This window comes from Rhinopithecus roxellana, chromosome 9, assembly GCF_007565055.1.
Source record: "Rhinopithecus roxellana isolate Shanxi Qingling chromosome 9, ASM756505v1, whole genome shotgun sequence".
Lineage (NCBI taxonomy): Eukaryota > Metazoa > Chordata > Mammalia > Primates > Cercopithecidae > Rhinopithecus > Rhinopithecus roxellana.
The window spans coordinates 13,031,555-13,046,152 of record NC_044557.1 but is presented as its reverse complement, the minus strand read 5'-3'; the positions used below and the strand labels follow the sequence as shown (position 1 = coordinate 13,046,152).

The 14,598-nt window shown below is 33.6% G+C and overlaps 1 protein-coding gene across 4 annotated transcripts in view; it reads left to right on the top strand.

Annotated features, from left to right (window-relative positions):
• The window catches only part of SNTG1 (syntrophin gamma 1), a 929,093-nt gene that overhangs the window by 812,944 nt on the left and 101,551 nt on the right, over positions 1-14,598 (top strand). For all 4 annotated transcript variants that reach the window (XM_030938149.1, XM_030938152.1, XM_030938151.1 and 1 more), the window contains one exon: positions 14,125-14,277. In XM_030938149.1, coding sequence (XP_030794009.1) covers positions 14,125-14,277 — 153 coding nt within the window. The remainder of the gene's footprint in view (positions 1-14,124; positions 14,278-14,598) is intronic.

Sequence of the window (14,598 nt, the reverse complement as noted above, 5' to 3'; positions counted from 1 at the left end):
TGGAAGATGAATCCTAGAACTATTAATCCTGGTTTAGATTAATCTCAGTAAGCAATTTTGAAAGTAATCTATTCAACAATATTATAAGAAACTAATTTTGTTTTGTGTATCTCTTGTTTGTTTGCTTTTCTGGTTCTAGGAATACTAATTTATGGTAGTAAAGTTTCTTTCTGTTTCAATAATAATGTCTTAGGGAAAATTCTGTCTGATGTCAATCAAAATAATAATGAAAACTGATTTAAGTATATTAAATAAAAAGTTCAAGAATGCAAATAAAATACAGTGATAAAAAGGGTTTTTATGATAATTACATTCTACATATGATCTATCCATATTTTAAGAAATTATCATATAAAAAAGTATTTTCCCTTTGAAGTTGCACAGCATTTTTCCATATGTGCTACCTACCTTTACTGAAATTCACCTTTTTAAAAATAAAAAAAAATAGAGCTTTATTTCTCCCAGCCCAGTGAAAAGCTAAATCTAAGACATACTAAGTTAGTGAAAGAAATTAAGCCATAATGTGTAAACAGATTTAACAAATAAATCAGTAAGGATGCTATAAACAAAGGGGCATGTTAGAAGAACAAAAGCATGGTTGTGGTCAATGTATTCTCTGCTTATGATAAACGTAGGAAAATAACCTTGCTTTTGCTCCAAGAGATTGGTTAATGTATTTGTTTCTGAATGAGGTAAATGCTAGTGAAATGAGAGAACTGCCAGAAAGAACTATGCCATTTAAACTACCAGTCCTCCAGAGTAATAATGGTGTCCAGGAGTTCATCCAGTATCTACCTTATAAAAGCCCCTTTGCCCCATGGATTTCCAAGCCTAAAATTGCTAATCTTTGAATATGTTTTCTAACTCTGATAATACAAAAAACTGTGGAAGGTGGTTATATTTTTTAAAAAACATATTTTACCCATAAATTTCAGAATCTCTGAGTTTTCAATATTTGAACTTGTTTGTCATTTGACCTTTTCAAACCTTAATTTTTTCAAAGGCAGAATGGAAAATGAAATAATATCCATAAAAACATTTCATAATATAATAATATAATATAAATGATATTCTTCAAATAGAAAATACTATTGTTAACAGGAACAATAAATACATATCTATAGAGATCAGTATTTGTATTTATGCAGCTATTTTAAGCTAGCATAGAATTCATACACTTTTTGGGCACACATACACATACAGCACATGATTTCTAGAGAAGGGAGGAAGAGTCAGATTTATCTACATAGTACACAATTCTGGTGAGCGTGTTTTCACTTCAATGTGAATACTGTTAGCTAATTGTGTTAAAAGATGAAGTCTTCTCGTCTCTGCCTTATATACATTGTATTCTACCATGCAACATCACACAATATCACACTGTATGTGTGTGTGTGTATTCTTAGGTGCATGGGTACCACAACATGTAGAGGATTCATTGTTAGATATGCTCTAGTTTTGTAATAGTAGTCTATTTCAATTATGGTTAATATTATAGTTATTAGTCACATTATGAGATATTAGTAATATTATGGACTACTTAGTATGTTCAAGTCACTTTTTCTAAGTGATACACATCAATCAATTCTTTTAATCTTCACGGGAACCATAAGGCAGGTACTATCAGGCAGTATCATCTCCTGTTGAAAGTGCCTACACTAATTCTTAGAGAGATAAAAGGAGTAGTCAAAAGTGGCATTCAGACTCAAGCTGAATGTCTCCCAAACTAATATTTTTAATTTTTAGGCCAAGTATTAATAGCTTCTAAAGTGAGAAAGTTATCAATGTGCTTGAGACCTATTTCCCTCATTAGATACATTAAATTATAGCCAACTTTGGTGGATTACTATAAAGATTAAACTAGAGATGATATTTGAAGAATATGTCAATTTATATTAGGGATTATAGTTTCCTAAGAAGGAGGAGGAAATTTAAACTTGTATTCTCCTTTCTTTTTCTCAGATAAAGCAACTAAAACTCAGAAATAAAGAATTAATTTGCATATATTAATGTTCATTTGATTTTTTAAATAATGTTTAAAATATTCCAAATGTAATGTTTTATTTACAATTATTTAAATATTTATTTAAAGTTAATAATTGTAAAAATAAGTTACTTTTTGCAGTAGTTGAAAATGTTTTCACGTATAAAGTGGTTTTATGCAATCAAAGTTGTCAGCTTGAAATAGACAATTATAAATAATAGAAATAGACTGTGAAATAGACTATTGTAAGCTTCCTGGTAACCAATAGCAAAAATCTGCATGACCTGCACAAAATAAACATGAAACAAATTCAAAACATATGACTATATAAAACCATGAAACCACAAAGAAAGACAGCAAGAGATTAAAAATGAAAAAAATCTATGAAATAAACAAAAAAAACATAAAACAACTAAGTATCAGTAGTAAATCCTTAACTATCAATGCTCATCTTGATTAGAAATGAAATAAATTCTCTAATAAATGAATGAATGGATAAAAACAAAACCCAACTATATGCTGATTGCAATACATGTACCTTCCTTTTAAGGACACACATGGAAGAAATAGAAAAAGACATTCCATGCAAATAGAAACTAAAAAGAATCAGATGTAGCAATACTTGTCTTAAACAAAGCAGATGTTAAATCAAAAACCATAAAAAGAGACAAAGAAGAACATTATGTAGTGATAAAGGGGAACGTTCTTTAAGAGTATGTAACAATTGTAGATATATAAATGCACCTAGCAGTAGAGCACCTAAATATATAAAGCTAATATTAAAGGATCTGAAAAGAGAGATGAATTGCAATAAAATAATTATAGAGGCTTCAAAATTGGACAGATCACCCAGACAAAAAATTAATAAGGAAATATTGGATTTGAATGCAGAAACATTCTGCATTCTGTTGCATTTCAAGCACACATGGGATATTCTCCAAGATAAATCATTTAAGCCACAAGACAAGTCTCAGCAAATTTATGAAGATTAAAATCATATCAAGTACTTTTTTCAACCTCAGTAATATGAAACTAGAAATCAATAGCAGTAAGAATTTTATAAATTCACAAATATATGAATATTAAATGACATGCTCCTGAACAACCAATGGGTCAATGATAAAATTAAAAGATACATTTAAAAATTTCTTGAAACAAATGAAAATGAAAACATAATATACCAAAACCTGTGGGATACAGAAAAGCAAATCTTGCAGGGAAGTTTGTATCAACAACCATCTACATTACAAAAGAAGAAAGATTTCATATAAGTAACCTAATATTATGCCTCAACAAACCAGAAAGCAAGAGGAAACAGTCCAAAATTATTAGAAGGAAGAAAATAATAAAAAAAAATAAATGAATTAGAGACTAGAAAAGAAAGACCAAGGAAATGAAGAGTTTTTTTTTTTTGAAAAATATATCACATTCACAATCTTTAGCTAAACTAAGAAAAAGATAAAAGACTCAAACAAATAAAATCAGCGATTAAAAATGAAACATTACATCTGATACCACAGAAATACAAAGGATCATAAGCAAATTTACGAAAAGGTATATGACAACAAATTGGATAACCTAGAGTAAATGAATGCATTCTGGGACACATACAACCTACTAAGAGTAAGTGCTGAATAAATAAAAATCTGAAGAGACCATCAATGAGTGAGGATACTGAATTAGTAATAAGAAGTTTCCCATCAAAGAAAAGTCCAAGGCCTGATGGCCTCACTGTTGAATTCTATCAAACATTTTTAAAAGAACTGATGCCAATTCTCTACTAATTACTCTGAATAATTCATGAGGTAACACTTCCAAACTCTTTTTATGAGGATAGCATTACCCTGATACCAAAGGCAAAGACATCACAAGAAAAGAAAATTATAGGCCAACACACTTTATAAACATAACTGTGAAAATACTCAACATAATACTAGCCAAACAAATTCAACAACACATTAAAATAATCATTGACCATGATCAAGTGGGATTTATCCTTGGAATGCAAGGATGGTTCAACATTTGCAAATTAATAAATGGGATACACCACATTAATGAAATGAAGGACAAATATCATATAATCACTTTATAAAACACAAAGCATTTGACAAAATTCAACAGTCTTTTATGATTAAAAAAGAACTGCCAACAGATTAGTTATAAAAGAAATGTACTTCAACACAATAAGGCCATATATAACAAGCCAAAAACCAACATTATTCTCAACAAGGAAAAGTTAAAAGCATCTCCTGTAAGACCTGAAACAAGACAAGAATGTCCACTATCATCACTCCTATTCATTATAGTGTTGAAGGTCCAAGCCAGAGAAATTAGGCAAGAGGAAGAAATAAATGGCATACAAACTGGAAAAGAAAATGCTAAATTGTCCTTGTTTGCAGGTGACATGATCTCATATGTTAGAAAAAATCGCAAGATCCTCCCATTCATGCACACACACAAAAACTGTTAGAAATAGAAACACATTTAGTAAAGTTGCAGGTTACAATATCAACACAAAAATTAGTAGTGTTTCTTTACATTAACAACCAATGTTTTAAAAAAAAATCAAAAGAACAATACCATTTATAATAGAAGCACAAAATGCTTAGCAATACACTGTTTCTGACAGTCAAGTATAGTTTATTTACTGAGTAGATAAGCCAAAATATTAATAGTTATTATTCCTAAATGAAGGAATTATAAGTGAGTTTTAATTTTTGTCTTTTTTCTTTCTTTCTTATTTATTTATTTATTTATTTATTTATTTATTTATTTATTTATTTACACTTGGGAGGTACAAGTGTAATTTCTTGCATGCATATATTTTGTAGTGGTGAAATGTGAGCTTCTAGTGCACCAGTTACCCAAATAGGTAAATTTTTAACCTTTACCCATCTTCCACCCTCTTACCTTTTGAAGTCTTCAATGTCAATTATTCCATTCTATATGTCCAGACTTACCCATTGTTTAGTTCCTACTTATAGGTGAGGATATACAGTATTTGACTTTCTGTTTCTGAGTTATTTCATTTAGGATAATGGCCTCCAGTTCCATCAATGTTGCTGCAAAAGACGTAATTGTATTATTTTCAATGGATGAGTAGTATTGAACTATATATATGTATGTATATATATATAATTTTTATTATTCAACACATAGGTTGATTCCATATGTTTGCTATTGTGAATAGTGCTGTGATAAACATAAGTGCAGGTCTTGCTTTGATAAAATGGTTTCTTTTCCTTTGGGTATATACCCAGTAGTGGAATTGCTAGATTGAATGGTAGTTCTATTTTTATTTTGTTGAGGAATCTCCATGTTGTTTTCCATAAAGGTTGTACTAATGTACATTTCCACCAACAGTGTATAAGCATTTCCTTTATTCTACATCCTCATGAAATCTGTTGTTTTATGACATTTTAGTAATAGTCATTCTGACTTGGATAAGATGGCATCTCATTGTGGTATAAACTTGAATTTATCTTACGATTAGTGATGTTGAGCATTTTTTCATATGTCTCATGATCACTTGTATGTTTTCTTTTGACAAAACGTCTGTTCATGTCCATTGCCCACTTTTTAATGGGGCTGTTTTCTTCTTGTTGAGTTGTCTGAGTTCCTCATATATTCTGAATATTAGCCCCCTCTTAGTTGCATGGTTTGAAAAATTTTTTTCTCATTCTTAGGTTGCATATTTACTTTGTCAGTTATTTCTTTTGATTTAAGAAGTTTTTAATTTAATGAAGTCCTATTTGCCTGTTTTTGTCTTCTTTGAGGACTTGGTCATAAAATATTTGCCTAGGCCAATGTACAGAAAATGTCCCTAGGTTTTCTTCTAGTCTTATGGTCTTTAATTCACCTTGAGTTAATTTTGTTAATATGGTGAGTGATAGGAATCTGGTTTCATTTACTGCATATGGCCACCCAATTTTCCTAGCACCATTTATGAAAGCAAATGTCCCTTACCTAGTGTATATTTTTGTTGACTTTGACAAAGTTCACTTGGCTGTAGGTATATGGCTTTATTTCTGAGATCACTTTTTTGTTTCATTGATCTGTCTGTTTTTATGCCAGTACCATGCTATTTTGCTTACTATAGACATCTCGTATTATTTGAAGTCAGGTAATGTGATGCCTCCAGCTTTGTTATTTTTGTTTATGATTGCTTTGGCTAATTTGGGATCTTTTGGGATTCCATATAAATTTTAGAATTTATTATTTTCTAATCTGTGAAATATGGCATTGGTATTTTGATAGGCATTGCATTGAAATTGTAAATTGTTTTGGGAAATATGGTCATTTTAACAGTATTAATTCTATTGATCCATGAGTATGGGCTGTTTCATCATTTGTTTGTATCAACTATAATTTATTTTATCAGTGTTTTGTAGTTTTTCTTGTGGAGCTCTTTCACAGCCTTGCTTAAATATATTTCTGGATTTTTTTGGAAGTTATTATAAATAAGATTGTCCTCCTTTCAACTGCATTATTGTTGCTGTATAGAAAAGCTACAGATTTTTGTATGTTAATTTTGTATTGTGAAACTGTATTAAATTTATTTATCAAATCTAAAAGATTTTGGTGTAGTCTTTAGATTTTTTGAGATGCCTGATTATATCATCAGCAAACAAGGATAATTGACTTCCTGTTTTCCAATTTGGGCGCCTTTGGTTTGTTTCTGTTGCCTGATTGTTCTGTCTAGTACTATATTACTGTGTTAAATAGGAGTGTTAAGAGTGGATATTCCTCTCATATTCCAGTTCTTATGGGGAATGTTTCAACTTCTCCATTTTCAGTACAATGTTGACTGTGGGTTTGTCATATATGACCTTTATTATTTTGAGGTATGTTCTTTCTATGCCTCATTTATTGAGGGTTTTGAGATTGTGCTCTTATGAAGCAATGTTGAATTTTAAAAAATTCTTTTTCTGTATCTATTAAGATGATCAAATGATTTTTGACCTCAATTCTGTTTAGGTAATATATGGCATTTATTTGTTTGCATATGTTGAATCATTCTTCCATTTCTGGTGTAAAATTGAGTTGATCATGATGTAATATCTTTTTGATGTATTGCATTTAGTTTGCTGAGAATTTGTTGAGATTTTTTATATCTGTGTTAATTAGGGATATAGGTCTATAGTTTTATTTTTTTGTTGTGTTTCTGCCTGACTTTGGTATCAGAGTGATATAGTTTGTATAATAAGTCAGGGAGAAATTCCTTTTCAATTTTTTGAAAAGTTTCAGGAGTATTGGCACTAGTTCTTCCTTGTACATTTGCTAGAATTTGGATGTGAAGCCATCTGTCCCTGGGATATTCTTTGTTGGGAGGTTTTTCTTAGTTGGGAGATTTTTTTATTGGATTTTAAATCCAATGTTGTTATTTGTCTATTCAAGGTTTCTATTTCTTCCTGATTCAATCTGAGGAGGTAGTAAGTTTTCAGGAATTTGTCCATTTGCTCTAGGTTTTCTAGTTTGTGAGTATATAAGGATAAAGGTGTGGACTCAGTACTGCTACCTTGGCCAAGAGGAGTGAGATCTGATTTTCTCTCATGGCCCAGTTTTGGTGGGGCCCACCACCTTCTCAACTTTGTCAGTAGGTTTGGATTCACTTAGTTAGTGCAGTTTGCTTCTAGTTGTCAACACAAGCTGCCCCAGGCCTTAGGAGTCACTGCCCAGCCCAACACCATACCTCCCAAGCAAATCTCCTCCTGCTCTGGTGGGGGAAGGGGATGAAGTGAAAGATGGGGTGAGCCTGGTTCCAATATGCCAATGGCTGGAGCCCATGCCATACTTGATTATCAGTTCCAGCTGTGGGAACCTCTTCCCTGCTTGAGATCCAGATCCCCAGGATACAGTTAGAGTGTATTTAATGCCAAAGTCTGCCACTGCTGCTAGTTTTCAGGACTGTGCACAGCTTGCAAAGAGCTAGGATCAAGAATGGTGTTCTGTTGTAGGTTCCCAGGTCCCAGAGTGGGTACTTCTTACAGTCTCCCAGCCACTCCCCAAGGTAGATCTAGGGCTTAGAAAAGTCATGGTGCTCTACGGTGGCCTGAATTACATGAATCTATAGTGGGAAAGCAGACCACAGAGAGATACTCACTCACCCTCTCCCGTACTGGGAATTTACTGCCTTCTCATTTTCAGCCAGTCCCAGCCACACAGACTGACTGCTCTTCTTTTTCTGGTCAGATTCTGGAGGTTCTTCTTGTGTTTCTGTTGAACTCCTGTGTTCTCTCTTGGATAATATGTTTGTAAACAAAAAAGTGACTGAGGTGGATCTTAATCAATTAGAGGTTTATTTTGCCAAGGTTGAGAACATGCCTGAGAAAAAGAAACACAAATCACAAGGAGATCTGGACCCTGTGCTTTTTAAAAAAAGGGTTCTGGGAACTTCAATATTTAACAGGGAAAAAGCAAGCAGGAGGAAGAAGAAAGAAAAAAAGTCTGGGTAGGCAAAGAAATAAGAGGTCACATTCTTGTGAGGATCTTATTCATGTGCAGAAAAGCTATATTTTATGTAAAGTAAAGTAAACATGAAATTACAGCTTTTTGGGAATGAAAGGAAGGGAGTTTTTTCATGACTCACTACCTAAGCTTAGCCCTTTGGTATAGTGAGTTCTGGGTCCCAACATTTGATTTTGCTTTCATATGTGCAAAGTGTGATTGTCTACACATCATTGTTATTCTTCTAAGTGGATGAAGTACCCTGGAAAAGCATCTAGTCAGCTATCTTGAAAAAAAATCCTGTTGTTTCTTTGTAATATTGCTTTATACATCTGAGAGGTCTCCAATGAAGGACAGCATATGGTTATCGGTCTACAGAAAGTGTTCAGGGGACTTGGAACAAACCTAACAAAATAGAAGATACTTCTGGAGAAGTGAGAAAATTGAGAAAAATGCAAAAAATGTGTTCTTGTTGTGTTTAGCTATTATTATTATCATTACCATTATTAAATGATACTTTCCAATTGGCAAAATGTATTCTGGAGGCTATTGTTTCCACTCGGGTATAAGTCACACTTTGACAAAAGAGAAATGCATGCAGAGAGCAAGCCATAGAAGGCAAGTTAGGAAATGATACAAATATTTATCTATATTTATTTTATTGAATCAACACTGACAACAGAAATACCCAACATTAATTAAGTATTTCCAAGTATTAGAGACTAAGCAAATAATTAAATATAGTGTCTTATTTAATCATCAGATCAATTAATTATTTCCACTTTAGTGATGAGTGAAGGAAGCTATTATATGGTAATCAACTTGCCAAAGATTACCTACTAATAAATAAAAGAGAGGAGATTCAAATCCAGACAGAATTTTGAAGCTAGAGCTTTTGTTCTTATCACCTTCTGACAGCTCCTGCATGTGTGTGAGTGAGAGAATGAGGGTGAGAAAGAGGAATATATACATTCTTACTTATACCTATGTGAATAATCATGTGTAAATACTCCTTAGTATACTAATACTTTTAGTCAATGCCAGCCTCTAAGAGTATGTTATTTAGCTTTTCAGATATATATATAATTGCTTGCATATAACTTGATAATGACTGCAACCATAAAGGAACACAATCTTTTGAAATGTTATAGGCAGCAAAGGTAGAAACTCTAGTAAGAGAAATCTAGTGTCAATGATTTTACATGATTACTTTGAAAGTAGACCTTTAAAATGATTGAGCTGGATTGAGAAAATGTGGCACATATACACCATGGAATACTATGCAGCCATAAAAAAGGATGAGTTTGCGTCCTTTGTAGGGACATGGATGCAGCTGGAAACCATCATTCTTAGCAAACTATCACAAGAACAGAAAACCAAACACCGCATGTTCTCACTCATAGGTGGGAACTGAACAATGAGATCACTTGGACTCGGGAAGGGGAACATCACGCACAGGGGCCTATCATGGGGAGGGGGGAGGGGGGAGGAGGGAGGGCTTGCATTGGGGAGTTATACAAGATATAAATGATGAATTGATGGGTGCTGACGAGTTGATGGGTGCAGCACACCAACATGGCATAAGTATACATATGTAACAAACCTGCACGTTATGCACATGTACCCTAGAACTTAAAGTATAATAATAAAAAAAAAAAAAAAAGAAAAAGAAAAAAAAAAAAAAATCAAATGAACTTAAAAAAAAAATAAAAAAATAAAAAAAAAATAAAATGATTGAGCTATAGTCATTTTTCACTGAATTTCTGATAAAGGATCCTCTGCTTTTTCTGAACTTTCTACTCCTCCCACTCATCCACTCTTAGCCATCTGAAACTTAGAGTCTGTGCTGCCTCCTTCTCACTTGAAACTCTCCAATATCTTTTCCTAGCAGGTGCATTCTGTGAATTTCTTAGCAGGAGCATCTGGTCTTTTAAAGGCTTGCATCACATTGCTCTTGCATTTGTCTTTAAGTCCTTGATGTTACTACAGCCTCTCCCTACAATACAACTTTCTCCCTCCTACTTTCCCTCAAGATGATTTATCACTCCTTATTCTGCTTCCTTAGCATGTTACCTCTATAGCACTGTCATATGCTCATTATTTTAACACATTTCTCTCCCTCACTAAAATGAGACCTGGGTGCTCAGATGCAATTTGTGGTATGAGTCAGTTCATGAGAAATATCTTATAAATAACAATAGGAAATTGCAAGAAGTTTTCAGATATGCTGAAACTGTATTTGCAGAGTTGATTAGAGGATCCTTTGTCTGAGAGAGAGTCACCACTTGGGTAATATAACAGAAGATCTTAAATTGAGTTTTAAAAGAGTAAAGGAGTAAAGTTTTGCCAAGAGAATAGAAAATCTTACATGAAGGCCATTTTAAGATCCTATTGCTACATGTGATTTATGAAAAGGAAAAAATACCAAATTTTTCTGACTAATAATGACATTAGATAACATTTTTATTATAATGTAGATTAAGGCCAATTTAATAAACCATAAAATTGGCAAAGTTTCTGGAAACTGCAATGTTGAATTATAGTTTTTGTGCCAATTTATCAATTTAAAAAGCTAATGTAGATGTTGAAATATCTGCAGTATAAAGAGAGGGCATACTAAAATTTTTGCTATAGTAGCTGGTCATTATACTGTGTTCAAGTCCAAAATTTATAACCAGACCAATCATCCCATGTCTTTCCCTAGCTTTAGGTCTCAATGTTTCTGCCACGTGTTTTTTTTTTTTTTTTTTTTTTTTGTGAATTTCTGAAGTGCCTCACTTGGTCCCAACCAGCCCCATCCACTCTCTGGAAAGAACACCCTTTTTCTATACTTTATCTTTAATCTTCTACTCATTTTCAGCCACTATTTAAAATTTATTTCCTAGAGAACATTCCTCTGGCTTTTCAATGTATTGTGATGTAATACCTTCTTCTTCCTCTACCTCTTCCTGCGCAGCTGCTTCTTCTGTTTCTCCTCCTCCTCCTCCTCCTCCTCCTCCTCCTCCTCCTCCTCCTTATTCCATTTTTGAGATGGAGTTTCCCTTTTGTTGCCCACGCTGGAGTGCAGTGGCACAGTCTTGGCTCACTGTAACCTCCCTGTCCAGGTTCAAGTGATTCTCCTGCCTCAGCTTCCTGCATAGCTGGAATTACAGGCATGCGCCACCACATCTGGCTAATTTTTGTATTTTTAGTAGAGATGGGATTTCACGATGTTGGACAGGCTGATCTGGAACTCCTGACCTCAGGTTAACTGCCTGCCTCAGCCTCCCAAAGTGCTGGGATTACAGATGTGTGAGCCACCGCCCCCGGTCTCTTATTTTTTTTATAATGTCACTTACAATAATTTGCACTAACATATTTACTTGTGTGGTTATTATCTCTCTTTGGTGCCTCCATAGACATTATAACCCCAAAACTGCTAAAAAGTATTTATAATTTATCATTGGATTGTACTCACAAAAATATTATGTTTTCATTTTTTTCTCCTTTCAGACAGAGTAGGAAAATCAATAAGCACAGCATTTATCATCATTTTAGCTTTCTGAGCATCTACTGGCAACAAGGGTCGGAGCTAAATTCTACAACCCTGGAAGTAACTGCCTTCCATTAGCTCTCTTCCAGAGATTATAAGACTGCGAGTGGGAAACAAAGAAAATAGCTATTTTTTTTTTTGAACACTTGCCAAAGCAGAGAATTCCATCTAGTATTTTGGGTGTTTAATAATGATACACTTACATCCCTCCTTAGGAGAAATGATTACAGATACCAGTGATTAACCCTCTGACAGTTTTCAGTACACTGCATATATACAGCATATATAGAGTCATGAGTCATTTAATGATCGAGATATATTTCAGGAAATGCCTCTCAGTTAGATGGTTCCACTGTTGTGCGAACACCACAGAATTTGCTTACACAACCTGAGACATCATAACCTACTGCATGGCTAGGTTATACAGTACAGCCCATTGCTCCTAGATTGCATAGCTGTATAGCATATGACTGTACTGAATACTGTAGGCAACAGTAACACAATGGTAAGTAGTTGTTTAAACACATCTACACATAGAAAAAGTAAAGTAAAAGTACAGTCTAAAAGATTTTTAAAACATGATACGCAGGTACCGGATACTTACCATGAATGGAGCTTGCAGGATGGAAGTTGCTGTGGGTGAGTCAGTGAGTGAGTGGTGAGTGAATGTGAAGGCCTAGGCTGTTACTGTACAGCACTATAGACTTTATAAACACTGAACACTTAGGCTATACTACATTTATAAAAAATAAATTTTTTCTTCAATAATAAATTAACCTTAGCTTACTGTAATATTTTTTACTTTACAAACTTAATTTTTTCAACTTCGGACGTTTTTGTAAAAGTGCTTAGCCTAAAACACAAACATATTATGCAGCTGTACAAAATTATTCTATATCCTTATTCTCTGCTTTTTAAAAAAAATAAGACAGAAAAACACACATGAGCCTTGTTCTACACAGAGTCAGGATGCCCAATATCACTGTCTTCCACCATCACCTCTTGTCCCACTGTAAGATCTTCAGGGACAATAACACGCATGGAGCTGTCATCTCTTATGGTAATGATGCTGTCTTCTGGATACCTTCTGCAGGAACTGCCTGAGCCTGTTTTATAGTTAACTATTTTTTTTAAATAAATGGAGTACACTAAAAAATTCAATAAAACTATAATACAGTAAATACATAAACCAGTAGCATAGTCTTTCTTATTATGATTATTATGTAGCATACATCATAATCATATGTGCCAGACTTATATAACTGTCAGCACAGCAGATTTGTTTACACCAGCATGACCACAAACACATGAGTAATGCATTGTTCTATGACACTACAACGGCTATGACATTGCTAGGGGATAGGACTTTTTCAGCTCCATTATAACCTTATAGGATCACTGTTGAATATACAGTTTATCATTAACACAATTGTCCTTACGCGGCACATGACTGTATTTAAAATGCTATATCTGACATGTTGCATTGAGTTACTCTATTTCTAAATTATTTACTTCACTTTTTTTTCTTATGTTAAAATCTCTTAAATTGGAATACATGTAAATTTGTGAACACTTTAGTTGGAAATTTCTTGTAAGACCAAGAAATTGTTAGCATCAAAGTCATCTTTTTGATGCAATGAAATACAGTTACACAAGTAAGGTAAATAATATGTTTTTTAAAGTAATATTAGTGCTGTAGACAAATTAGACTGATTTTCTTTTTCATTTCTCATGGAGAAGAATATTTCAGTTTGCTTATAAAGTTCCTTAAAATTTACAAACATGTTCACAAGCATTATTTAATTTCAACATCATAACAGTTATGTAAGGAAGGGAAGAGTTAGTGTGTCACCCCTTTGAACAGTAATAAACCAAGTCTTGTATGTTAAATGCTTTGGTGGTTATATTGTTAGTAAGAGTTGCAGCCAGAAACCCTAACTTCTATTTTATGGACATGCTTCAGTGTAAAGAGAGAGAAGTCATGTGTTAGTTATCGGCTTTGAAGCCCAGAATTCTGGAATAATTCGTAATGAAGACATGGTGAATTCACAGAGTGTTATCTTTTTACCTGTGGCTTCCGCACCTTGCTCCAGTCAGGAATGGCCAGGTTAGTAATGTGAAGTGATGTGTACCAGCCTGTGTAACTCCAGGTTTTCACCAGGACAGTGACCTGCTGGACCGACGGAAACACTGCTTCACCGTGCAGTCTGAGTCTGGGGAGGACCTGTACTTCTCAGTAGAGCTGGAAAGTGACCTCGCCCAGTGGGAAAGAGCGTTCCAGACAGCAACCTTTCTAGAAGTAGAACGGATACAGGTGAGAGTCTGTGGGATCGCAGGATGTGTGGCTCCCTCAGATGCATGACCACTTCCCTAGAATTCTAATATCATTCCAAAGTAGTGTAAAAATAACATTCCAGGAGTCTTGACCTCAAATACATTCCATAATTAGTCATTTTTGTTTAGTGACTAGTAATATAGCTCTGAATAAAATTTAGTTTTTCCACAACTTGATCTTTCCAGGCTATTTCCTACTACTAATCAAAACTATATTTCTAATTTTAATTAGACATTACTCTGACTTAAATCTAGTATAGAAAATACTCTGATTTAATTAATTGTTGACAAGGTCACTTCC